At 35.8% G+C, this 22,451-nt stretch overlaps 3 protein-coding genes and 1 pseudogene across 4 annotated transcripts; 1 reads left to right on the top strand and 3 right to left on the bottom strand.

The window, feature by feature from the left end:
• Nucleotides 1–990: 990 nt before the first annotated feature.
• On the bottom strand, nt 991–4,846 carry LOC145620914 (uncharacterized; annotated as a pseudogene). The gene is made up of 2 exons (XR_014108317.1): nt 2,083–4,846; nt 991–1,985 (listed from the first exon to the last, which is right to left on the bottom strand). The product of XR_014108317.1 is annotated as an uncharacterized LOC145620914 (transcript).
• A 217-nt stretch (nt 4,847–5,063) lies between these two features.
• Nucleotides 5,064–12,103, bottom strand: LOC145619511 (protein TIC 62, chloroplastic-like). Its single transcript, XM_081674217.1, has 15 exons — nt 11,841–12,103; nt 10,439–10,556; nt 10,260–10,332; nt 9,958–10,006; nt 9,657–9,833; nt 9,007–9,088; nt 8,820–8,892; nt 8,623–8,733; nt 8,205–8,357; nt 7,654–7,755; nt 7,447–7,583; nt 6,852–7,043; nt 6,601–6,777; nt 6,004–6,204; nt 5,064–5,444 (listed from the first exon to the last, which is right to left on the bottom strand). Exons 1-15 carry the CDS (start codon nt 12,025–12,027, stop codon nt 5,390–5,392), a joined length of 1,887 nt encoding a protein of 628 aa, XP_081530343.1. The 5' UTR covers nt 12,028–12,103; the 3' UTR covers nt 5,064–5,389.
• A 1,855-nt stretch (nt 12,104–13,958) lies between these two features.
• Nucleotides 13,959–18,249, top strand: LOC145619299 (4-hydroxy-3-methylbut-2-enyl diphosphate reductase, chloroplastic-like). Its single transcript, XM_081673966.1, has 10 exons — nt 13,959–14,365; nt 14,921–15,117; nt 15,987–16,166; nt 16,273–16,404; nt 16,499–16,573; nt 16,678–16,783; nt 16,869–16,963; nt 17,372–17,557; nt 17,661–17,747; nt 18,047–18,249. Exons 1-10 carry the CDS (start codon nt 14,089–14,091, stop codon nt 18,122–18,124), a joined length of 1,413 nt encoding a protein of 470 aa, XP_081530092.1. The 5' UTR covers nt 13,959–14,088; the 3' UTR covers nt 18,125–18,249.
• Nucleotides 18,250–18,907: 658 nt separating this feature from the next.
• Nucleotides 18,908–21,516, bottom strand: LOC145620034 (protein DETOXIFICATION 33-like). Its single transcript, XM_081674690.1, has 7 exons — nt 21,280–21,516; nt 20,195–20,733; nt 20,020–20,106; nt 19,829–19,885; nt 19,494–19,732; nt 19,180–19,385; nt 18,908–18,970 (listed from the first exon to the last, which is right to left on the bottom strand). Exons 1-7 carry the CDS (start codon nt 21,514–21,516, stop codon nt 18,908–18,910), a joined length of 1,428 nt encoding a protein of 475 aa, XP_081530816.1.
• Nucleotides 21,517–22,451: the final 935 nt, after the last annotated feature.

The raw sequence follows: 22,451 nt of genomic DNA on the forward strand, positions 1-22,451 counted from the left end.
TTATTAAATTTTAACAATTTAGTAGAAAATAGATAGATTAATGCATGTAAATGAAACAGAGTAATGAAATATGAGAACTAACCAAGGATGAAATTTGTTGTTACAATGGTGAAAAAATTCAGATGGCAGAGGTGCTCGAATGGCGGCGCGTTTCCCACGCGCCGTCGTCGACCAGCGGAAGTTGGCCATTTGCAGATGCAGTGAGCTTAGTGAGAAAGTCATGTCTATTCGTGTGGTGTGGGCTTAGGGGAACATAATTAGGCTCTTGGGTTTGGACTGATATGGTCATATGGGCAGCTTAATGTGGCCCACATTAGCCGATTAGTGTCTATAGAGTCTTACTAGAGTATAGAGCTGTCAAATCAAGTGTGCGGTTCAAGTTCGAATTACCATAGAGTATAGACAGGTCATGTCATGTAAAAGAATCAGGTCAATATGTTCATTTGAGTGTGGACTGATATAGTAGTATAGGTAATTTAATTTGGCTCATATTAGCTGATTAGTGCCTATAGAGTCTTGCTAGAGTTTAGAATGGTCAAATCAAGTGTGTAGTTCGAGTTTGAATTGGCTATGAATGGGTCATGGATGTGTCAAATATTGGGTGATGTTTGGTCAATATGTTCATTTGGGTTGAATTGGACCAGTGTGAGGTATTTCGAATTCGATTGATGCAATTGCAAATGCATCTTGGGCTTTGTCACACATCGACTCATCATCCAAAAATCAAATTGTCATGTTTCCTAGAATAAGTAATCTTTCGACATCTGAGGACTGAGGTGACATTTTCGTGAATTTCACACGAGAACAAAAAAATAAAAAATATATGCTTTTCTTTCAGTTACAATAGAGGTATTAGTTTTTTTTTTTTTTTTGGTGTTTAGAGAGCCACAAGGGCGGGGGTGAGAATCGATCCCAAAATCTCCTGGAACCGGGAGGGAGCTCTAACCACTTGACCTATCCCTCACTCTCACAATAAAGGTATTAGTACATCACCTATTGAATAAACTACCACTTCAACATAACATAACTAAACAAACAGGATATCAACTAGAGAACTAGAAGAAAGAACTCTTAATTTCTCAAGTCACATTTTTCACAATAGCAGGAAGTGATGAGAATCGTACCCCATTTAGAAAGTATCAAATGCTATTTGAGCTAAAACATCATTAAAAAAAATAATAATAAATAATAATAATAATAATAAGAACACAGAAAATTAAGTTCTGCATGACTGCTCCTTTGCTCCTCTGATCGCAAATTCGTTCATTGCAGTGTCCACTGCTGTCTAAACTTATTAACCATCCTACAGTGTCTCCATTACTACCTTTGTATTCTGGAAATATAAAGAGCATATGTTTAGGACTCTTACTCTCATTATTAGAATACTTTCAAAAAGACCTCTACTTCAAATGAAGTTTCTGTCTGAAAGATCTTTGTCTGCAAGTCTGCAACACAGACTTGTTCAACTTGCATCACAATAATGTACCTACAGCCAAATCAGGGTAATAAATATAATTTTCGATTCATCTATGGTATAAAATTATTAATCTCTTCTAAAAAAAATGGTAGTTCTTTTTAGTTAATCAGTAACATTGAGAACAGAAGTATGATTAAAAAATTTACCAGCTAGTATCTCCTTTGTAAGAGTTTGCTCTTGATTGATGATAGTTTTGTAGCAACGTCACTCATATTCAACCTCTCTCGTGGGAGCTCAGTAGAGCAAGAAAGTGCGATTCTAAGTACAGAAATCAAGGCCTCCAATATCATAGTGCTATTGTGCTCTTCTACAGCTATGTCTTCAAGAAGTGCATGATCCAATATTTCAGAAACCTTGTCAGGCAAAGCTGCTTCCACAAAGTGATGGAGGCTCAAGCCGTCATTGAACATGTCATCAGTTGGCCTCTTTCCTGTAAACATTTCAAGTAAAAGGATCCCAAAACTGTAGACATCGCCATAAATAGACACCTCATTACCCGAGCCATATTCTGCAAATCAAAACTCCAATGTCATCAAATTTCAGATGTGGGAGGAAAGTATAAATGTTATATGGTGCAGGATAACAACTACAGATCAGTTAGTTACCTGGAGGAGCATAACCAATAGTTCCCCTTAGTCCAACTGAACTAGACTGCTGAGAGTTGTCGATGTTTTCTAAGACCAGGAACTTGGCAAGCCCAAAATCGCTAACATGTGCGACCAAATCACTATTAAGGAGAACATTACTCGGCTTGAGGTCACAGTGAACTACAGATGGAACACAACTGTGATGAAGATACTCCAAGGCAAAAGCAACATCAACAGCAACATCAAGTCGTTGGAAAAGACTTAAGCTTTTTGATGTATAATTTGTGTCCTGAGCTTGTGCTGAATGCAACCAACCGTCTAAACTTCCATTTATCATGTACTCATAAACTAAAGCTTTAAAATCATTTCCTTGATAATCAACACTTGAACAAGCAGTAACAATCTTAATGAGATTTCGGTGTCTGATGTTTCGTAGGACCTCACATTCAGCCATGAAACTTTTAAAAGCACCAGCATGCTCAAGTTTGAATACTTTGGCAGCAACTATTTTTCCATCTTGATCATTGAGGATTCCCTTGTATACAGCTCCAAAGGAGCCATAACCAAGCAAATTTCTAGAAGAAAACCCATCTGTGGCTTTTAAAAGGAAATGATAAGACATATTCGGAAAATCTTCCAAATCATCTGAAGTTGCAAGTTCCTTGGTTTTTTTTCTATAACAGCATACATAAATTGATAAAGACGCCGCCAGAAAAATAGCTCCAAGAACCCCCAAAAGAATTGGCAGAATTAACCTCAGTCTATGGCTTGATCTTCTTGTCTTGGACTTCACAAAATTGCATCTAGGCAGCTTTAGCTTAGCTATGCCACCACACAGCCTGTTGTTTCCAGTTACGAAAACAGCAGACACATTGCTAAAGACACCACTGGTGGGAACTTCACCTTTAAGCATAACATTGTCTGATAGATTCAGCATCTGCAATGGGAGGCTCACCAGAAACTTGGGATTTCACCTGATAAATTGTTCTGCGACAAATCTAAAATACGGAGACCCTTCAATCCCTGCAAAGAAGAAGGAATGGCGCCTTGGAAAAAGTTTCCCCCCATGTATAGGATTTCTAATGCAATGCAACCACTTAGACTGCTTGGAATTTCACCTGATAGCATGTTTCCAGATATATCAAGAGCCGCCAGATTGTTTAGTTGCCCAATTTCTTCAGAGAGAGATCCAGTTAGGCGGTTACCAGATAGATCAAGCGCAATAGATAAGGTGGAGAGACTAAGAATTGATGACGGTATCCTGCCACTAAGATTATTTTGTGAAAGAGCTAATCCTAGAAGATTTCTGCAATTTCCTAAAGCTAAGGGTATTTGTCCTTGAAGATTATTTTGAGACAGTTGTAGAACAGTTATCTTGGTTAAGTTTCCAATTGAGGAGGGTATATCCCCAGATAATTGGTTGATACTTAAGTCTAGTTCATTCAGATTTTGCAGTTTTCCGATACCCAGTGGAATGACCCCGGAAAGTTGGTTCCCCCAACCGTTAAATATCTGCAACTCTACAAGATTTTCTATGCATGTTGGAATCTCCCCTGCTATCTTGTTGCTCTCAAATTTCAAAAATGTAAGCGTTGAGAAATTGCAAATGATTTTTGGAAGTATTCCTTTAAAATTATTGGGACCAATGTCCAACCATTGTAACATGGTGGCATTGGTCAAGGAAGAAACAAAGTCTAAATCAGTAGCTTCGCCACCCCCTAGGGAGTTATCACCAATGACAAGGTCAGTAAGCCATTGTAACTTTTGTAAAGAAGGAACTGGTCCTTGAAGATAGTTCTCGGACAATTGGAGAACTCCGAGATTAGAAGAATTAGATATTGAAGCAGGGATGAGTCCAGTAAATTGGTTCCCAGCTATGGATAAGAACTGCAGATAAGGAAGAGTGTTGCCTAAATCTGAAGGAAGGTTTCCCTCTAAGTTGTTACCACCTAAATCTAATTTTGCCAGGAATGAGAGGTTAAAGATCGAAGATGGGACTATTCCAGACAGCATATTGGAACCTAATGCTAAAATGGTGAGATTTTTCAGATTTCCTAGGCCATCTGGGATCTTCTCAACGAAGTTATTTTCACCCAAATGGAGCATACTAAGAGATGATAAGTTTCCTAGAGAGGAAGGAATGGTACCTGACATGTTGTTTGTGGATAAGTCAAGGCGATGTAGATGTAACAAGAAACCAAACTCGGGAGAAATCCTTCCCACCAACTTGTTGCGGCTAGCTCCCAGCTCAATAAGGCTAGAACAACGCGATAAATTGGAAGGAATTTCCCCTGCAATGGAATTGTTAGTGAGCAAGAGAGACTGCAAGTTGTGTAAACGACCAACCTCAGGAGGAATTGTGCCGCCAAAACTGTTATTTTGAAGGTTCAACACTTTGAGGAAACTTAGATTTCCTACATAAGGAGAGAGTGAGCCTCTGAGCTTCAAAGAGTGCAGGTCCAATTCCACCACTCTCTTGTACTGATAACCACATGTAACTCCATGCCACTCACAAAAATGGAGGCTGTCATTCCACGAGTTCATCACGCTGAAAGGATCATCTTATCTTTGACTTCAAGCAGTGCTAGTCTGTCTGTTTCAATATTCGCCGCACTGAGAAACTGAAGAAAACAAAACAAAGCAGTAGCACAGAATATCAAGCGATACATGGATGAGTTATGTTTTAGAAGTAGAATTTTTCTAGAGATAAAGACAATAGGTGTGATACAAATGGAGCTGGAAGGTCAGAAACTGCTTACTTCTTATGTACTAAGTTTTGCAATAAAAAGTAATTCATCCAAATTGCAATAATAAAAATAATTCTTCTAAGAATCTCCCATGCTTCTTAAAAAGGAATGATTTTTAATATTTCAGGCAAGTATGAGATATTTGACCAAGACCAAAATGCTGGAATTCAACCATTAGAAAGTTCACCAACCACTGAAATTGAGCACTTTGGTTTATACATATACTGTATTAGAAACCAGACAATGGCATAATTAAGATCATTCATCAATAACATTTGAATGCGATACCAAATTTAAGATAAAAAAAATAAGCTTCCCTGAAGTTTGAAATTCTGTCATGGACTATACATGTATACACAATAGCACAACAAATCCCTTCGCTTTAATACGTAATTAAAATACACATTTTAGTATATCAGTCTGATAGAAATTGTAACTTTTACATCAAAAAATACTCATTGGCTTTCCAGATGCAACAGAGAATTAACAGGAAGTTTTCAGTTGATCAAAATGGAGATAGACTGAATTTCACCAGCATGTTAGTAATCCCTTGGTTGGCAGTAACCGCTCTAGAATAGTTAGTTATTCCCTGGTGAAGGCATTGGACTACTTGGTGGCTTCATATCGTCATACCTTCATCCAAAAAACGAACAGGATGTCAGCAGGCAACACATTGTAGTGCAGAAATAAGAGCTCTAAGTGATACAATTTTGGCATTCTATTCCAATTACTTGGTATGATGTACTCCCTATTGTGCGCATTTCAGGATAGGCATTTTTACTTAAGCAAGGGAAGGGTAGATGTTGAATCCTACTTACTATAAATAGATGCTTAAACTAAAGACCACATAATAACAAACTACAGTGTACAGTAATATAAAATATTCATACCAGATTACCAAATAATTATACGACAGTGAAAATGACTCTAACTAATTAGCAGCTAGCCTCAATGAGTTACAATCAGGCTAACATACAACTTTAAAGACACAATATGAATATTTCTTTTAACTCCTCAAATCAGTTGAGCAACCACCACCTTTCCAGAAAGTAAGACTGGAATTCTGTTCTCAGGACTATATGCGTGCATATTCAATTTAGTGATATTCTAGCAAGATGAGAAGCCTCTTCTCCATTGAAATGGTAAAACCAGAAATATTTGGAAAAAACAGATTGAATATTGACCGACTCACATTGTATATGGTGAAAGTGGTCTTGGCTTTGGCTGTGCGGAAGTCTGCTCATTCCCTGCATCTTGTGCTTCAATAGATTCAACTGGACCATTATTTGACAAGCTAGCTGTCTGCGATTCAGCACCATCCGAGGCCTTGGAAGTGGCCAATGAATTAGGAGCTGCTGGGGTTGGCGAAGTAGGGGGCTTCAAGTCTTCATATCTGCAAGGAAAAGAAAAATAACCAATTTTCTGATGAGCTATTTTCCCAAATAATTTATGAGTTCAAAAGGGAATCTCGCATGCTGTGTAAAGATGAAAGCCAGCTACTGACTAGCTAAATGATTTGACTAAATTATGAACCATAGAATAAAAACTCAAGTAAGAAGGCATTTCTATGATGCGGTTAAATGAAGCCAAAATACATAAGGCATCTTGACTGAAGCAATTGCGTAAACGTGGGAGAAAGATGCATATGCATATGAGCAAATTACCTATGGTAATCTAGTTTCTTCACTTGCTATTAAAACATACTACACTAATACATTTCAACACATGTTTGATGACAATCACAAGACTTCACCACCCTCAGGATTTCAGCATGACTGCAAAGACTTACACAGGGAATGGTGAATGGTAAAAAATCAATTCCTCTTGAACATCTTCTGCCAAGGATCCATTTCCATCAATGAACTGTGGTACACCATCCACAGGTGTTGAAGTCTCCAAAGATACTTCACGAGAGTTACCAGGAGGAGATGGGCTTGGAGAGCTGGGAGGCTTCAGATCCTCATAGCTGTTCATAAAAGACAGAAAAGTCAAGGGTGTTTTTGCTAGCTCAAGCCAGATATATATGATTATGTAACTTACGCAGTATAAGGAGAAAGAGGCTGCAATTTCTGTGATTCCACTGCAGCTGTCTCGGCAATATCAACCTCTGTTACTGAAACACTAGTTAAGGTGTCTGGCACACCAGTCTCTGCAGCATCAAGCCCAATTTGCTTAACTTGACCACTAGGTGCAGTTGGGCATGGCGATGAAGGTGGCTTTAAGTCATCATACCTGAAAAATGTTTATTAATGGAGTCATAATTAGGGCTTTAGATATTGGGGGGATGATATAGCTTGTTTACATAAACTGTATCTGAAATAGTATAGGCAATAGATGTGGTCTTGAAAAGATAAAAAATTTGCATAGCTTCCTTTCAGACCTTTCCTAGACATATGACAGGCCATGAGCAACAGAGCAAGGCATACACAGATCAGAGCATCCTCTTCCCACCCGCACCCCCCTTTGTTTTTCTCAATATTTTTATACCCAACATGTTGCTTAAAAAACAATGCCCAGCAGCTGAGGGGTACAAATTGTGTGGCAATAAGTCATATACTAATGTGTTAAATGCTTTCAGAAGTACACAACATGCTGCATTATAAAGACAATTAAAGATTATATGACATCAGCTTACATTGTGTAGGGAGACAAAGGCCTGGCCAGAGCGCTTCTGTCTTGAACTGATTCCTTCACAGTTACATCAGTTGGTATCTCACTGATGAAACTTTTGGCAGTTTCTGCTTCAAGTGTCTTAGTTATAGCCTCCGGTTCCTGATATCAACCATAAATGAGAAAATGATTGGCCAAAACTATCTATAACAGATAAATGTGAAGAGCTTGCCTCTAATTTTTCTTTTGGGAGTTCCTCTTTAAGAGTGCTTGCTGCCTCAGCCATCACACTCGTTTTGGGTGAGGCTCCAGATGAACGAGGAGATTCTGATATCTGATTATAAAAAATAATTTCTTGTCAGTCATCCCTTAATAAGAGTAGACCATCTTATTAATACAATCATACCAATCCAGGAGAAGGAAGATGCTACCTCATGAAAACTATTAGAAATACTCTTACGTATGTGCCAAAAATTTATTCATTCACCAAATCTTACTAGCAGCTTAAAATAGAGCTTGACTACTAAATTATCCATACAACTGTCAACACTCCCAAGATAATAAATGTTATATTTCTTGATTGATGCCAATTGAAGATCTATAGAACTGCGAGCCCAAAACAAACTGATATCTATAATCTGCTAAAAAGATACTTTTCAGCTTCAGAAGTGGGAAGCCAACTTGCTAAGCGAAAGCCCAAACGAAGAATCAATGAATGAGTTATTAGGAACTTAGGATTACTCATTCCAGGTTTCTTTATCTTAGGGAGGAGGCATTGTTTACCTCTGTTTTCTGTATTTCTTCCCGTTTAGATGGGATCTTCATAAGGAGATCTGTCATAGGAGTTAATGGCGCAGTTGTTTCAGCAACTACTTCCACTATTTTGCAGTAAGAAAGACTTCGGTTTTGTGCCATAGTTGCCAACAGTTCTGCCACCTGCACTTAACTGATAGAGTTTCATTATCTAGGAAAGACATATTTCTAGTACTGTCGCTAACAAGATCTTAAAAAGCATCATCCAGAAAATAATAAGTCATAGCAGCAAGTACATGCCTGAAACTATCTAAGGAGAAAACATATTTAGTACACCCTTTGATGGTTGAATCGGAAATTTGGGGTAATATTAGACTAATAAAGCATTTCCTTTGATGAATGAAGGGCTACCGGCTACTTCACATAGCAAGGAGTACAATTAGTATACCTGCAGATTTGAAACTAGGCCCCCAAATAAAGTGTCCTCCTGTGCAAGGGTCAGGTTATGAGTTTCCTTGAAACTATCAGTAGGCCTTTCCATACCTCCCGGTCTCACTATCTGGAAATAATCACATGTACATTCATTAGATAATGACTGACAAAGGAGTACCACCTATTCTTGCATGGTAGCACCGTAGCACTTACTGTGTAGGGAAGACCACTAGCTATGAGTGCTTCTTCTGCCTTCCTCTTCCAGCACAGCACTCCCCAAAACAAACTTGAGCAGGAAGAAAAGAGTTACTTCCACAATCAATATGAGGTATATCAATTTTCTCTTATTTAGCTGAAGTACTTGTAAAATTCAAAAAGTGCATAAAAATTGTCTTCTTACTTTAATACAGCTGCAGGAAATCCAAATTTGTTCGTTCCCAGGGAAGTAACCAGAATAAAATGGTTTACTTTTGTAGCAGTTGCTGCATGTCAGATAAACTAGAATAATCAGTCATGTGAATTTATCATCGAAAAATTCCTCTAATCAATGCATTTCTTCAGTAAGTCAAACAGAACAGCAATAACATCACTCCTTCTTTAAAGAGGCTTCTACCTATGGCAGAGTAAGGGTGTCATATGCAATATTCTAATTGATCTTTGATCTGAGATGCAACAACCATCTGCCACTTCATAGTAAGAAAGAAGAGCAGATAGTTTAGGATCCATATTGATACCGAGCAATTTGATGCAAAGGCAAAGGATAGCTAATCTTTTGACTTCACTATAAAAGGACAGTCATTTAGAAACTCAATGTCTACCAAATTGTTAGTTTTTTAACTACATGACGTACATATTTCAGTTCCGAGTGGAAACTGATCAATGCAATATAGATGTTTCGTATGATTGTCACGTCATTAGGGATTGGATAAGATAAGTTCCATATATATGATTCTTAACGTTCACTATAGTAGTATTGCATTTGCAGCAAGAGGTTCCACATGAGAGATAAGTATGAGAAAATGCCAAAAGCCAAATTAAATCCTGACTTGCCTGCATCAACGAGGTTTTTGGTAGCTAGAAAATCAATACGATAGGGTCCAGTCACGTCGAAAATTTCCTTCTCACTGGCACCTATGCAGCATATGACCACTGAAGCTCTACCCAATGCTGGAACAATCTGTTCAGGCTTTTCTAGATCACATTCCACAATTTCAAGCATCTCTATTGCTGGGCTAAACACCAAAAGTAATCTGTTATTAGTGCAAGCCTGACTCTATAGTAATATATCTTCTGCAGTTATGCTACTGATTTCATTTAACCATATAATATTGTTCTAGTGCATTCCACTTACGTTCACGTCCACTTGTGGTATCTGTATCCACCTTCAACTGTTTAACACTCTGCAAATCACCACAACTGGGGGGGTCATTTTAGCGTTAAGACTCTTCATCAGAAGGTTTATATGTATCAATTAACAATAAAATCTTCTGTGGTTTTTAATATACATTCCAATAGAGTTTGGCAAGTTTTTTTCCAGCATGTTTTCAAATCTGAATCTCCCAACCCCACCAGGTTGGAATTGTTTATGGAAGAGAGGTAAAAAAAAAAAATTACTGATATCAAAATAGTGCTCCTTGTAAGAGGAAAACATACTTGGACCAGACTTTCTGCTCGCTGTGCACTCCTGACTCCAGCTTTTACTTGGTATCCTAGTTTTAAGAGCTCTCTGGAGAAATTTATTAACTCTTTAGAAACTCAAACGGTCAAAGCACAAGTTCAAAAGGTCAACTTCTAAGAAATCATCATTGAGTTCTTTGAGTAAGGCTTCTAACCTTACAGTTCGTGAGCCAACTTTACCAGTTGCACCAGCAACAAATACAACATCTTCCTCTTTGGAATCAAGATTCTCCGTAGTTGCCTCTATTGTTGAAGAGCTGAATCTTATAGCACCTAGCAAAAATGCAAGTTTACTGTATGACAAAATAAGTTTTGAACAAAATGTGAATAAAAATTATTTATCCAAATTGGAATAATTCATTACTTTTAAGAGCCCAACCTAGCACCATCTTGTGAGTTGTGATGGTGAATTGGTCCATTTAAACACTACTACAAAAGTAAGTCAATCTTTAACAAATTTTATCATTAGAACACTTGAGCCATTCAAAAGTTTAATAAGTTATCACCAGTACAATACTCAGAACAACTTCAAGTGCATATTATTAGCCACATTAATAGAATTTTGGGGTATACATGAAGTATAATGGGCCTGAAATTACTGCAATATTATATTATCATGAATAAAAATTTATTCTTAATTTTTTTAATGAACTACGGGTATTTGATTACAAATTAAACAACAATATTTTTGGTGGGAGAGTCAGTGAGTTATCCGGTTATTCCTCATCTACACAGCTTATACTTGGTGTGAGCACAAAACTCAAATCTCCCACTTATTAGCTCTTCACATACTAAACTCAAAGTAAGCTAGCTTAATTATAGTTTATATGTATCAGCATGTGCTCTCAGCTAACCTCCAAAATTCAAGTGTCTTCTATCACAATCTCTCTTTCTTCCACCCACATAATTCTTCAAAAATGTTCCTTGCACTTCTTAGTCTCATTCCTAGAACTTTCAATCAAGTTTACTTTTTAGCATATTCCATGCCTACAAAATTCCATAACATCCAATTCCATGTTTTTTACATTCTCCAAACCTTCAAAATTCCACAAATTTCTCCAAACCTAAACAGTTTTATAATGAATTACAAAAACCTGATTCCAGACTCTTCTAAAAAATTTTCTACCATACATTGTATCTATGTGACTCTGTCCATTACCCTTATCAAAGCTTTTACCTAACAAAAATCATACTTGATCACATATTCACATTCACATCTTCATCACCCATTCCCATTTCTCAAATTTTCTACTCAGATTATTCATCAATAACAACCAAACAAATTACTCTCAGATCAACTGAAACATTCAATATGATTTACAAATACATAAAGATGATTCAAAATTCAACAACAACAAAATTAACCAATGTACCTCATTTTCCACCCAAATTCAATAATAATTAAAAAAAAAAAATTAAAAATAAAATAAAAAAATAAAAAAAATCATTAGATCAAAAAAAAACCCATTAAAGTAATAAAAAAAAACTGAACTTTATACAATTACACAAAAAATAATCAGAAACCCACATCATCATTTCACAAGAAAAAGTTCATACCAGATGATAATTGAGCTTTAAAGTATGATTTCTGGAAACTTCTAGCACCTGGGTATTTCGTAGGACTGGAAATTTTGATAAACCGATCATAAAGATAACATTTTTTTACGAAATTACTTCGAAATAATAGTGGGGTCGGTAGATTAGTTAAAGGAGACAATGAATGTTGCAAGGAATGAAGCTCCATTTGAGAAGAAATTGAAAAAAAATTTGCATGTATTTTTTAGTTCCCGCTCATTCAAACTCAACACTCAAGAATAGAAGTGTAGGAGTAATAATCTCCTTAAATTCTTGAGTTTAAAGGCTCATCAAGATATGATTGTGACAATTGGGTCCTCCTAAACTTACAAATTGTGGTTGAGATGTGTACTCTAAATTTTGTTTGGGCCACTTAGCTTAGGTTTTGGCATCTATTCTTTTAATCCATTCTTTCTTTTTTTTTTGTTGAAGGTTCATAAGAAGTATGGAGTATATAAATTATGTTGATGGGTGTTGAATTGTTGATTACGGTTTATATTCAGCATTATTATTAAACTCATAAACTGTGATAAATGTATGTTATAATATCATTTAACAATAAAGATGAAAAAAATGTGCACTAGAATAAATAAGGATGAAAAAATAACTTGACCAAATCTTGACTCAGTGGTAAAGATTGAGGGTTTGTATATAATAGTTGATACTCTTGATTGATCATTTGTTTGTATTTCTCACAATCTCACCCCATTTGTAATTATTAATACTTCGTACAATAATGTTTTAGATTTTGTTTGGTTATTCATAGATTAAATAATATAATTTGAATATAAAAAATCCAGTATTCACTTAATTTATCTTGTAAACTTAAGCACACAAATAGCACAAATCTAAAAAATGTACATTAGCACATGTGTTAGTCCAATTATGCACATATGTGTATGATACCATTGATACACTTATAAGGCCTCTCTGCTTGGTAAAATAAAATGGAAAAGTGAAGAATCATGGCAATTGGTAATTTGCAAAGTTATTTGGTTACACCAAAATGGAGAAAATGAAAATCCAAGAGAATTTCAACTTTTCATAAATACATTAGCATCTTTTGTTTGGCCCTAATCCATGTCCTAAGTCTAATGTACTTGAAATGATAGAAAATACCCCTCCATGATCCAACCCACCATCCTTAACCATCTATTAATAATCATAAAGTACAGATTTACCTCTAATTTGTCCACTAAAGTAAAGCTCTGCAACCTGAAAGTACATTTATAAATAGCTCACCAATGATTAATGATGGTAACTTTTTCTACTCTCTCAACTTTTTTTCTCTGTACTCTCTCTACTTTCTCTCTTGAAAGTATGTTTCGTTGACTTAAGCATCAGAGGGACATTTCCGAGTCACATCCCCAGATAGCTTACCTTCTCTTTCTTGTAGGCGAAGCTATCAGACGTTCTAGCAAGGCGGAGCTTAAGGACTTTAGGACAATTATACATAGACTCTAGGACATCTTGATATACTCGAAATATTCTAACACGCGAAGGAGAATTATGTTTCCAGAATCACCTTTCATATATACCCAAATGTATGTAAAGTAGATAATACCCTTGGGTACACCTTGCCAAAGCCAAACAACTTGAAATTCTAAAGAATAACTTGAAATTCAAAAGAATTTCAGTATGAACATAATTTTTATGAATTACTACTTCATATAAATGACCATTTAATCCATGTTAACCAAATGAGATCTCAATTAGTCAAATATCCTATCCTATTCTTAATGCACGAAAATGAGATCTCAATTAGTCAAGTATCCTATCCTTATCCTTAATCTTATCCATATCCCTCATACTTAATGCACGAAAATTATGTTATAAACTTATAATAGTTCTAAACATTGAACATGCCGTGATATGACTTATATGATTATTTGAGTGATATGAATACGGACTATGGAGTAACAATTAGTTAGACTTAATGAAAATGACTAAAGAGTCCACAGGACTCCACAATTACGAAACCCATGTGTTTGGCGAGAATTAATTTTCTAATCACATATTCACACATACAACTAACACAACACAAGTACTACTAGTTTATAAATCAACGACGATAATACAACAATAAAAAAAAAAAATTGAATAAACAATAAACAAAATAAATTCCCCAAAATCCAGTAGTACTAGTAACCCACTGAACTTCTTGTAAATTTCATTCAATCAAAGTCTTTCTCTCTCCTCTGTCTTCTGCGAGCTTCAATCAATATCAACAATGGCGATTTCGCCTCATCTCTGCCGCGTCTTCACCTTCACCGACCTCCGTTTGCCGGAAACTCACGGCCGTGCAATTTTTCACCGGAAACCTCATCTCTCCGTCCGTTGCGCCGCCGGAGATTCGTCGTCGTCGTCGTCTTCCTCATCTTCTGCCGTTGATACCAATTTCGACGCTAAGAAGTTCCATCACAACTTGACCAGGAGTGAGAATTACAATCGTAGAGGTTTCGGACACAAAGCTGAGACTCTCCAGCTTATGAATCGCGAGTATACTAGTTACGTTTCCTTAATTTTTGCTCTTTTCATTGTTCAATTTGTTGATTTTTATGGTTGATTTTTAATTTTCCCTAATTTTGTTGGTTTTTGTTGGAGTGCGTGAAATTATTGGTTGATTTTCTGATTTTTAGATGCTGTGATTGATGTTGGAATTGTAATTAAACTTATCTGTGTCATCTGATTGTATATAGTTTGCAATTAGTGTTTTGATGATTGATTGATTGATTGGATTTGTTTGTGCTACAAATGATGTGTTAATTTTGATATTGAGTTCATATGAGTCATTTCTATGATCATTTAGCTTTAATTTGTGAAATTGGTGTTTCTTTATGTTAATTTCTGTATGAATTTGGTAGACATGATGAGCTTTTCATGATTTTTCATTGAAAAATATATAATTTATGTGGATTGGTGATTGTGAAATTGGTGTTGTTTAATTATTTCTGTAAGAATTCAGTATATATGCTGAGTTTTATGAAAATGATATAGTTTGTGTAGATGGTTGGATAATTATATTGACAAATTTTTGTTCTGTTTCCTATTGTTTACATCAGGTGATGTAATAAAGACTTTGAAGGAGAATGGATACGTGTATACATGGGGTAATGTCACGGTGAAGTTGGCAGAGGCATTTGGATTTTGCTGGGGCGTGGAACGAGCCGTTCAAATTGCATATGAAGCGAGGAAACAGTTTCCTGATGAGAGAATCTGGATCACTAACGAAATAATCCACAACCCGACTGTTAATAAGGTCTACAAGTCTTTTTATTTATATATTTATTGATTTCGTAGGATAATATAGTAGCCTAGTAGGAGTAGGATAACATATTCTATCTCAAGCTTATGAAATAGAATGTGTGATTGTTTAAAATCAAGTGAATATCAAGGATTTAAAATAGAATATGGAGTAAATGTATCTAAAACTAGTTTGCTGAAAAATGAGAATTTGATATTTTGATGAAGTAATGATGTTGAATTGCAATAAGGTACAAATGACATAGTATAAAATTGGAGAAACTTTTACAAAAAGCTGAACCAGGAATTTGTCCTATGTAGTAATACAGAGTACGAAATTGCAATCTAAGTATGATTATTGAATGAAGCTGCTTGACTACTTAAAGAATTTCCAATAGATGTGGTGAAGGTGTGAGATTGAGAATTTATCAATTGCCTGGGTGTCTGTTTATTCTGTTAGCATGTTGCTGTTCAAAGTTGTGGAGTGAAATTTTCAACTTGGTATACAAATTTAATCTGCAACAATTGTCCTTTGTGACGCCCTATTACCTGCTTCCCTCTTCTCCCCCCAACTCCCACCCATCCCCTTCTCCCCAAAAAAGATTTCTGTGTATTTTTTTTTTTTTTGCCATGTTTGTTATGTTTTGTCTAAAATGAATGCCTTAAAATGTTACTACTATAATAAATTATTAGTTTATTTTCTTCTGTTGATCGCTCCGTACTGCATTAATGTTGCTTTAAAGTTAGAGTGTAGCTCCTTTTGTGCATGCAGTTTACCTGCAGGGCTGCAGAATAAGTTCCTTTGATTAGCATGGTTAGTGTCAATCTGTGCTCATATATAAAATAGTCCTGAGTTATTGAAATAATTGAATTATTTTGTTGCAGCGACTGCAAGAAATGGAAGTGCAGAATATTCCTCTTGAGGATGGAAAGAAGCAATTTGAGGTAGTCGACAAAGGTGATGTTGTGATTTTACCAGCTTTTGGAGCTGCTGTAGATGAAATGTTGACCTTGAGTGAGAAAAAAGTTCAAATAGTAGATACAACTTGCCCTTGGGTGAACAAGGTATAAGAACTTCTGTTCCAATTTCTTATCTCGTTGAGTTATACACCTATTATTTGATAATTTCGCTATCTCTTATTCTTTTCTATGTGCATGAATTTCTTTATAGGTGTGGAACGTAGTGGAGAAGCACAAGAGAGGAGATTATACTTCAATTATTCATGGGAAGTATGCTCATGAGGAGACTGTTGCGACTTCATCTTTTGCTAAGACATACGTTGTTGTGAAGAATATGAAAGAGGTAAATTATGTTCCACTTTATTTTAGATAGCATTATTTTCATTGTAGTAATACTGTACATTGCTTTATATCGTTGATGTATGTGCTTCATCTAGGCAACTTATGTATGCGATTATATTCTTGGCGGGCAACTTGATGGGTCTAGCTCAACCAGAGAGGCATTTTTAGAGGTATCTTCTTCCACTCATACTATGAAGTATGTTGGCATAAGGAGTAGCTTTCTCTGTCTATTTTTCTTTTCTTTTAAGGTATTGTTTATTTCCCCTTCTTGCAGAAATTCAAATATGCTGTTTCCGATGGGTTTGATCCAGACAGAGACCTTGTAAAAGTTGGAATAGCAAACCAAACTACTATGCTGAAGGGAGAAACAGAAGAAATCGGTTAGTTATACTTTGCAGAATTATATTATGTCTTGTAATTTTGTTGACCAACAATTTTAATGAGTATCTTAACTCAATTTTGTAGGAAAGCTGGTTGAGAGAACTATGATGCGCAAGTATGGAGTTGAGAATATAAACAACCACTTCATGAGTTTCAACACAATTTGTGATGCTACTCAAGTACTTTCTCCTCTCTGGGCTCCCTTATGTTATCACTTAGACCAGTTTAACTCTTTTAGTTGTTTTAACCTTAGTATTTTTGCTAAATGAAAGATGAGCATATTCAGTAGCAGTTATCTGCTAACCTGCTTAATTTCTCCCAGCAGTTATCAAGGTTCATAGGTGCTCAAAATTGGTCCAAGAAATAATATAGGATTTGGCTAAAAGTTGGTGATTCTGACAAAGGCCTAAATGTTTTACAAGTTAGAGCCTGAACAAAAGCGTCTTACAAGTTACAACGTTATAATAAGACAGTGTCTCTTAGCAATGCATTGTCATGTGCTACCAAGCTGCCCATTTTTATTTTTATTTTTTTTTATGAAATGCTTAGTGTGTGTAATTGTGTTTCCTTACTCTTTCTTTCTCTAGGAGCGACAAGATGCAATGTATAAGTTGGTGGATGAAAAGATTGATCTTATGCTGGTGGTTGGAGGCTGGAACTCCAGCAACACCTCTCATCTACAGGAAATAGCTGAGGATCGTGGGATCCCATCATATTGGATTGACAGTGAAGCAAGAATAGGCCCTGGGAACAAAATAAGTTACAAGTTGAATGTAAGTATAGAAACAGAAATTTTACTGTTATATCATATCATCTACAGGGTATTCTATATCATATTATCCATATGTTGTTACTCACCATAACATATCTACTCAGCATGGGGAGCTAGTTGAAAAAGAAAATTGGCTACCGGAAGGACCAATCACTATCGGAGTAACATCTGGTGCTTCTACCCCAGATAAGGTATACACTTGAAACATCATCTTTGGTTTTTGACTGCTATCACCTTGTTCTGTCTCATTGCTTCAAGACTTCTAGGCTTCTATCCTGCTAGGCTAGAATCTGAGTATGTCATTTGCGATGTTTATGATATGAAGCAGCACAAACAATTATTGCTGCAGATAGAGATAAGATGGCTTCTGTGACTAGTTCTATCTTGTTTAAGATTCAGTATCATGATAACAGATTTAGGTGCATTTATACCTAAAATTTTTAGAACTCAGTGATCGACCCTGATCATTTTATTGTGGTTATCTTACCAGGTCGTGGAAGATGCCTTGATCAAGATTTTTGACATTAAACGGGAAGAGGTACTGCTGCGTGAAGCTGTGGCCGCTTGATAATGTAAAATAGTATTATGTAATTTATAATGTATATTCATTTGAAGGGTGGTATTCATACAACTGATTCTGTGTAGCTATAGTTGATGAATGTACGAAATGGTGAGTTTTTACCTAGCTAACAAGTTGCTTGCAATATTAGTTAGAAGTGATCAAGTGAAGTATAATCCACCCATTTTCTTCCTCTGGTATCACTTGCTTAAAATCCTGTTCAAATGAGTATGAGACAATCAGACAAATAAATAGGGACGAAGGGTAAGGGTGGCAATTCGGGTCAACAGGTCGGGTTTGGCTCAGATTTTGAATTGATTACGGATTATGCTTAGAAACTATCAAAAATAGTGTGAAACTTTTAATTGTTATGAAATATGAAATTTGGGTCAAGTCAGGTCGAGTTCGGGTTGTTTGGGTTTGGTTTTGGTCGGGTTTGGGTTTCTTTTAGTAACTTCAAGTCGGGTTAGGGATTGCCATACAATATGTGCTGCGAGTAATAATATCATGAAAAACAAGCATTATGTATGAGTAGGCTTGGCATTGGGCTTGTGTAGTGAGTGGAGTGTTTAAGTCCTACTTGGAGAAACTTAACCTCCTCATACTTTTTAGTCTTAGATCCGCCACTCATGTCAGAGATATGCCAAGAAGCTTTCATTCCATGATTCCAGTTGTGCTAATTGGGAAATATGAAGTAACTAAGTAATAAAAGAAGTATTTATTTGTATTTCATCATAAGAAAAAAGTTTCCCGGTTACATTTCTAGAGTTAATCCTATTCTAAATGAGCTATTTATGTCGACATAGAATCAGTAGAGCCACCCCATGCTCTCATCCGTTTCCTCGCTTGAGAGGCCTACAAGATAAACAAACAAAGAATTTATCGTTGTTCGAATGAAGGATCTAATCGTCATTTAGACAATAATCACATCCTGGCTAATTAAATTTTATAGGCAATGTAAGCTAAAGTATAAGCTGAATAACTTATTTAGTAGTGAAAAAAATTGGGTAGCCCTTATATGAGTTTTTTTTAGGGTGAAAAGAAGCTCATATATCAAAACTTACTTCTTTATTCCAATTAGTCCTCCATGCAATGAGTAGCAAAATCGCGGTTTGAAGTAAAACACCAATTAGCAATCCTGCCCAAAGTCCATGAGCCCCAAGCTTAAATTTGTAACCAAGTAGAACACAAACTGGTAGCCCGACTAAGTAGTAGCAGCCAGTGGTTACAAACGCGACCAAGGATTGCCATCCAGCCCCAACTGCAACTCCTGAAGATCAAAGTTTCATGAGAATATACAGAATTTGCAAAATCCTAAATTCACGAAAAGGCTGAGATAGTTTTATTGTAGGAATGCATGAAACTTCCAATAGTATACCTTGAAGAACTATCTGGATGCTATTAACAAAGATGGTAACTGCAAGTAAATAACCAAGCTTCGAAGCCTCATATATGACAGGCGGCTTATCAGAAAACAATTTCGGAAACTGATCCTTCAATGCTATGATCGTGACAGTGAAAATGGTCCCTATTACTGCTGATGTCGAAATTGCCATTAGAACAGCAAATTTAGCAACCTTGGGGTGTCCTGCTCCTAACTCGTTAGATACTCTCACGCTGCAAAACCATGATGAAACATTTAAGCACTGCTCTTCGATCTGTCTATACAAAATAACAAGATATGTAGAGTGAAGATATCATATTGATGCTTACCTGACTGCTGCATTAAAGCCTAGAGCAATCATTAGAGTCCACACATCCAAATTCATACTGCAATTAGAGTTGGATGTGAGCTAAGTCTATTCGGTATCACTGCTAGTTTAAAAACTTCTAAAATCTGATACCGGGATTTTAAATAGTTGCTAGATATAGAAGTGCAACGCGTACATGACTAATTCTCTTACCATGTTGAAACGGCATCAACTGCAACTTCTGGATCCTTTAACCACCCCACCATGAGGATTATAATTGTGAAATACCACAGCTCCAAGCTGCCAATCAATAACATATTCAGAAATCGTCAGAATGAAGAAAAGGCTCCAAAACGCGTTCAAACAGGTAAAAACAACAATCAATTACCATAGCATTATAGCTGAGGCTAGTGTGAGCTTAATGAAACCCTTCAAAGAGAAAGCCAACACCGAGAAACCAGTCCAAGAATCAGGGAAAAACCCTGACATAATATAAATAAGCTGCCCGAAAATGAGCAGAAACCAAGACAGATTCCCAACCATTGCAGCACCTAACAACCCATATGAAAACCTCATTACAACAACCCAATTTAGCAATGCATGTACTCCCAATACAGACAACGACATAATCGTTGTAACCCTGACTTTACTCTGAGATTGGAGGAACTTCTGAATAGGGAAGTTTAAGGCATATCCAAACATCTGAGGAATAGACCACAGCGCGTATTTTCCTGCAAGTTCCGAAATGTGTTTGTCTTGTCGAAGGAGCTTTAGAATCGGTGAAGTAAAGATGTATACTGGTGTTAGAAGCAGGGCAGTAGTAAGAGTAATAATCCATGATCTTTGCATGTAAATTCCAAGCATATTGAACTGTCCTGCTCCTACTGCTTGTCCACATAGTGTCTCTAGAGCACTCCCCATACCAAGCTACTACAAAATTAACAACACAAATGCTCAAAATTGAATTTATTAAATCAATGTTCTAAAACTTAATTCAATACTTGTAAGAATTAATTTTTACAAAAATAAAGATTTTTTGTTAGAAATTCCTTTATATACCCAATAAAAAAAATCACAAATCAGAATTAAATTTGCCAAATATACTGAAAATAAAAAGTCAATTATCTATTCTCATTGACATTGGATATTATTTCAATCATTTTAGTAAATATCAATGCAAATTAACATTGACACAACTCACACAAGCTTGAACTTTCAATTGTAAAGAATTGAGTCTTAATCTAGATCAAAAATCCAAATATGTTGAAATTTTTATTTCAAATCCAAACATTCAATTCAATTCAACAAAAATTTAAACTTTATCTACAACCACTTATCCTACATGTAGCTAAGTAACTATAACCAGTACTGAAAAAAAAAAATAATAATGTCATACTTCTCCGTCCACAAATAATAGTCCTACATAAAACCCGTTGCAAGTAAAAAAAAAAAAAAAAAAAAAGAGGTACGTACCATGAGGCCGTAGACAAAACCTTTAATGACATTCTGAACAATAGACACAGCAGCAAGCTCAAGAGTACCCAAATGACCAACGTACGCCGCTGTTACGAACTCTAACGAGTACTGTGAGACTGCCGTTACAATCGTAGGCCCTGCTAATTTCCACAACTCCTTCGATTCTTCACATACTCTACTAGTAGTAAAAAATCTCTCGTTGCTAACTGTTTTGTTTTGCTGCTCCAATTCCATATTCTAAGAAAAACTCAGTTATGTTTTTGTACTAAGATGTTCTGGTCTTTTTGCACATATGTTGTGTAAACTCCTATCAATATAAAATGGAATTCCACGTTATAGGGGTGCAACAAGTATATTTTGAGAGTGACGCGGAAAAACGGAAAATATATTAATCATATCAAGTTCCGCCAAATGATATGAAAAAATGGTACATACAAAGAATGCACAAGTTTATGCCCACTAAAATTGCATGCAATTGTGTACAGAGAAGAAATTGCCAGTTGGTTTTTAATTGGTAGTCTTTGAAATGCTACCCAATTGCTCTTTATAACTCCCCAAAAAAAAGTTCAAAAAGTTAACTAATTTTCAATAAAAGAGTGATTAATTAACTTAAAATCTAGTGTGATTTAATGTCTAACTGATTTTGCATATCATTGTGATTTGTTAATGGGGTAGTTTAATGAGATTGTCTAAAACACTAATGTATAGAGTCCACTCGGACTCTAATAACACGGCATTGATATGAAATCATGTTTAGATGGTATCATTTAAATATTAGCAAGGAATTATATTGATAGCAACAAAAATTTTTTGCACTCGTTGGTACTAGTGAATAAGTAATTTGGTATCATGATAAAACCATCTAAATACAATTTAATACTAACGCCTATACATTAGTGGCGTATACTTTCCCGTAGTTTAATTGCATGCAAATTGAAAATTGAAAAACATTGGAAATGACGTTAATCAGTTGAAAGAGCAGGAGTTCTAGACACATGGAATAAATGGGTATCACAATGGATCATATGACAGATGTGAATAAACCTGCATACTAAATTTGATTTTATTTGGTTGGTTATATTCATGTCTAGCTACCTTGTTATACATGTGAAGCTAGTTTGATCCAATCCGATTCATGTAACAACAACATTACACCGATATAGTAGTAT

The sequence above is a fragment of the Chenopodium album genome, chromosome 27 (genome assembly GCF_948465745.1).
Source record: "Chenopodium album chromosome 27, dcCheAlbu1.1, whole genome shotgun sequence".
In the NCBI taxonomy this organism is placed as follows: domain Eukaryota; kingdom Viridiplantae; phylum Streptophyta; class Magnoliopsida; order Caryophyllales; family Amaranthaceae; genus Chenopodium; species Chenopodium album.

Bases quoted from the DNA above. Each gene is read 5' to 3' on its own strand.
- LOC145619299 (XM_081673966.1), top strand. From the start codon at position 14,089: ATGGCGATTTCGCCTCATCTCTGCCGCGTCTTCACCTTCACCGACCTC. The intron at 15,118-15,986 runs GTCTACAAGTCT...ATTTTGTTGCAG, and splicing joins ACAACCCGACTGTTAATAAG to CGACTGCAAGAAATGGAAGT. The intron at 16,964-17,371 runs GTACTTTCTCCT...TTCTTTCTCTAG, and splicing joins CAATTTGTGATGCTACTCAA to GAGCGACAAGATGCAATGTA.
- LOC145619511 (XM_081674217.1), bottom strand. From the start codon at position 12,027: ATGGAGCTTCATTCCTTGCAACATTCATTGTCTCCTTTAACTAATCTA. The intron at 7,756-8,204 runs GTAAACAATGCC...TTTTATAATCAG, and splicing joins AAGAAATACAGAAAACAGAG to ATATCAGAATCTCCTCGTTC. The intron at 6,778-6,851 runs GTAAGTTACATA...TTTTATGAACAG, and splicing joins CCTCTTTCTCCTTATACTGC to CTATGAGGATCTGAAGCCTC.
- LOC145620034 (XM_081674690.1), bottom strand. From the start codon at position 21,516: ATGGAATTGGAGCAGCAAAACAAAACAGTTAGCAACGAGAGATTTTTT. The intron at 20,107-20,194 runs GTAATTGATTGT...ATTGATTGGCAG, and splicing joins GCCTCAGCTATAATGCTATG to CTTGGAGCTGTGGTATTTCA. The intron at 19,386-19,493 runs GTATACTATTGG...TTTGATCTTCAG, and splicing joins CATCCAGATAGTTCTTCAAG to GAGTTGCAGTTGGGGCTGGA.